Source organism: Neopelma chrysocephalum, unplaced genomic scaffold (assembly GCF_003984885.1).
Source record: "Neopelma chrysocephalum unplaced genomic scaffold, ASM398488v2 Primary Assembly neopelma1_129, whole genome shotgun sequence".
NCBI classification, from domain to species: domain Eukaryota; kingdom Metazoa; phylum Chordata; class Aves; order Passeriformes; family Pipridae; genus Neopelma; species Neopelma chrysocephalum.
The window spans coordinates 280142-283393 of NW_020897791.1; the positions used below are offsets into that span (position 1 = coordinate 280142).

The 3252-nt window shown below is 48.5% G+C and overlaps 1 protein-coding gene across 10 annotated transcripts in view; it reads right to left on the minus strand.

Moving 5' to 3' along the window:
* Positions 1-1556: 1556 nt before the first annotated feature.
* Positions 1557-3252, minus strand: part of RHPN1 (rhophilin Rho GTPase binding protein 1) — a 40561-nt gene continuing 38865 nt past the window's right edge. For 8 of the 10 annotated variants that reach the window (XM_027698558.1, XM_027698557.1, XM_027698560.1 and 5 more), the window contains one exon: positions 1557-2122. In XM_027698558.1, coding sequence (XP_027554359.1) covers positions 1928-2122 — 195 coding nt within the window. In that variant the 3' untranslated portion in view covers positions 1557-1927. The remainder of the gene's footprint in view (positions 2123-3252) is intronic. The other 2 variants (XM_027698562.1, XM_027698561.1) reach the window with 1 other exon arrangement.

Genomic DNA, 3252 nt, shown 5'->3' on the forward strand with positions numbered 1-3252 from the left:
AAAAAAAAACAACATAAACCATCAGAGTTTGGGAAATGATCCGACTCTCACCACACAACCTTTTGGAATGGGTGGGTGGCGGGAGTGGGAACGCGACGGCTTCTCCCAAATAAATCCATCTCCAGCTCGGAGACATCCGTGCCTGCAGCACGTTGAGGAGCGTGGGAAGCTTTGAGGAGCTTTGCCAGGATGTTTGAAGGGCAAGGTGGCCTTTTCCATGACCCTCCTCCCTTCCTTGGCGCTCCCACGCCGGGCAGCTGGGAGGATGACGTGGGAAGCGCGACTGCACCAGATGGCCCCATGATGGATCCATGATCCACGTGGGTGAGGCCTCAGCCCGTGCAGAGGCTTCTTGGTCGACAGCACAGAGCTACAAACCCTCCTTTAGTTCCCAGAATCATGGGCTGGGCTGGGAAGGGCTTTAAAGACCATCTCATTCCAACCCTGCTGTGGGCAGGGGCACCTTCCACCAGAGCAGGTTGCTCCAAGCCCTGTCCAACCTGGCCTTGCTCCTTTAAGTTCTCCTTAAGCCCTGCCCAACCTGGCCTTGTTCCTTTAAGTTGTCCTTAAATAAAGGGTTAGGAGCTTGGCACATGGGGATGGAGCCACCCAGAAGAAGTCCCAACCCTGGGGAGGTGCCGTGGCAACAATCCACCCCCCCACCCCTCACCCTGCCACATTCTCTTCCTGAAACCCAAAATTCCTCCTGACTTCCAAAGTACAAAAATACAACCACGACCTCTCTCTGAAGGGTATTTTATACCCACCAAGATCATTTGAGCCCTGAAGACCAGACAGAGCTCTTTAAGCCTTCAGGAAAAATAACACCCGAGGCAGGAAGGGGCCGGAGAGGAAATTTTGCCGACAGATCCGAGCGTGGATTCGGAGCCTCCCGGCATTCCCAGTACAATTAGCAAGATGCATGGATGCATCAGCCTGGAGTTGGAGTGCTGACAGCACAGCGTGAGGGTATTAGCAACGTGTGCAAGATCCAATAGCAGCAGAAATTTAGTAGTTTAATAATCTGGAGGAGTTATCTGCCCAGAATTTTAAATCTCCTGCCAGGAGGAGAAAAAAAAAAAACAACAAACCACCAACCCAAGGCTCTCAGCTATTAATCTACTCAGGGAATATTTAGGCCAATCCACCTCTACTGATTAAAAAAAAAAAAAAAAAGCCAGACAACAAATGGTAAGTCTTTCCCTTTTCTTCCAAAGAAGCTGAATGTGCAGCTGGGGCTGGATTTGCTGAGCCAACCTGGGGGTTCATTTAAAAAACAAACCAAGAAAAAACCACCACCCCCCAAAAAAAGCACTAAAAATGGTCAAACCATTCTAATTTTACCCCGTTTCACTGGGAGATTTCTAAGGGGTGGATGCACAAGCTGGTGCTGCGACCCCTTGATGGGGTCACCACGAGTCGTTGACACCCATGGGGTCCCCTCTCCTGAAAAAGGGGGGTCCCAGGGGGAGCTGCTGAAGGATTCAGCTGCGCCAGCAGCTCTCTGGCAGTGGGGTCATCTTCTACCTCACAGACAAAGCCCAGGAGATGCTAAAGGAGGTCACAGCTTTTGCTTTAATGGCTGAGGGCCGGGTTTGGTGGCTCCTCACACCGAGCGGGCGACACAAACCGGTCCCTGCTCAGACCAAAGCTCCCCCCAACCCCTGAAGAGCAAAAAAAAATGATTAAAAACCACGACTAAATCAGGGTTTTCCCCTTGTTTCGCTGAGGAGGGAGGAGCTGGGACATGGAAGAATCCAGAGCTGGGAGATGGAGGAGTCTTTTTCCAAGAGGATCCGTCCCCCGGGGTGGGGGAATCCTGGCAGCCCCAACACCGGCACAGCCCAGCCAGGCCACCGGTGCTTCCAAGGCTTCCCAGACAGCCAGTCCTGGAGCTGGAGGGACACAGGAGAGCCCGGTGAGCCCCTCAGTACATGGCCTCGTTGTCCCCCACGGCGGTGAAGGGGACGCCGCTGTAGGTGCTCTTCTTGCTGCGCTTGCTCTTCTTGCCCCACACCAGCAGCGTGCTGGGGCTCTTGCTGTTCATCAGGCTCTTCCTGCTGTTCTCCTTGTTGCTCTTCAGCATCCCCGAGGACATCCCTGCCACCTTCTTGTCCACCTGCTTGGGAAGGAGGGAGAGGGGAGTGAAAGTCAGAGGAACTCCCGCAGTTCCCGCAGCCGTAATATCGACCTTATAGATGTTTTAGTGCAGCTTTTTAATACCTTTATCTTGCTGGTACCTTTACACCAGATTTCTAAAAATGGCAAATTTCTGTTTGTCATTCCTGGTTAAGAATTTCACCAGTTGTGTCCCCTCCTCAGCCTGGAGGGGGAGAGGTGAAGGGTTTTCCACCGGTAAAAACGTGCGGAGAAAGAGGCACAACACTCGATAAAAACCAGTCAAAGCCACCCAGGAGCCTTGAAACCCTTCCAGAAGGTGGGATGCTGTGCCAGAGGAGATGAGGAAGAGGAAGAGAAGATGAAGAGATGGGTTTTTTGGGACTTCTGGCTCAAATTCAGGGGTGTGGCGAGGGCGGTGCTGTGGGAAGGGCGGTTTTGGAGGTGGGTGGGACGGAGGAGGGAAGGTCCAAATATTGTCATTAGAATCTGAATGTTGTCATTAGAACCCAAATAATGTAATTAGAACCTGAATGTTGCCATTAGAACCTGAATGTTGCCATTAGAACCTGAATGTTGCCATTAGAACGCAAATATTGCCATTAGAACCTGAATATTGTCATTACAACCCAAATATTGCCATTAGAACGCAAATATTGCCATTAAAACCTGAATATTGTCATTAGAACTTGAATATTGTCATTACAACATGAATAATTGCCATTAGAACCTGAATATTGTCATTAGAACTTGAATATTGTCATTACAACATGAATAATTGCCATTAGAACCTGAATATTGTCATTAGAACTTGAATATTGTCCTTAGAACCTCAATATTGTCCTTAGAGCCTGAATATTGTCCTCAGAGCCCAAATATTGTAATTAGAAACCAAATATTGTAATCAGAACTCAAATATTGTCATTAGAACCGAATAGTGTCAATAGAACCCGAATAGTGTCAACAGAACTTGAATATTGTCATTAGAACCTGAATATTGTAACTAGAACCTAAGTATTGTCATTAGAACTTGAATATTGCCATTAGAACTTGAATATTGTAACTAGAACCTGAATATTGTCATTAGAACTTGAATATTGCCATTAGAACTTGAATATTGTAACTAGAACCTGA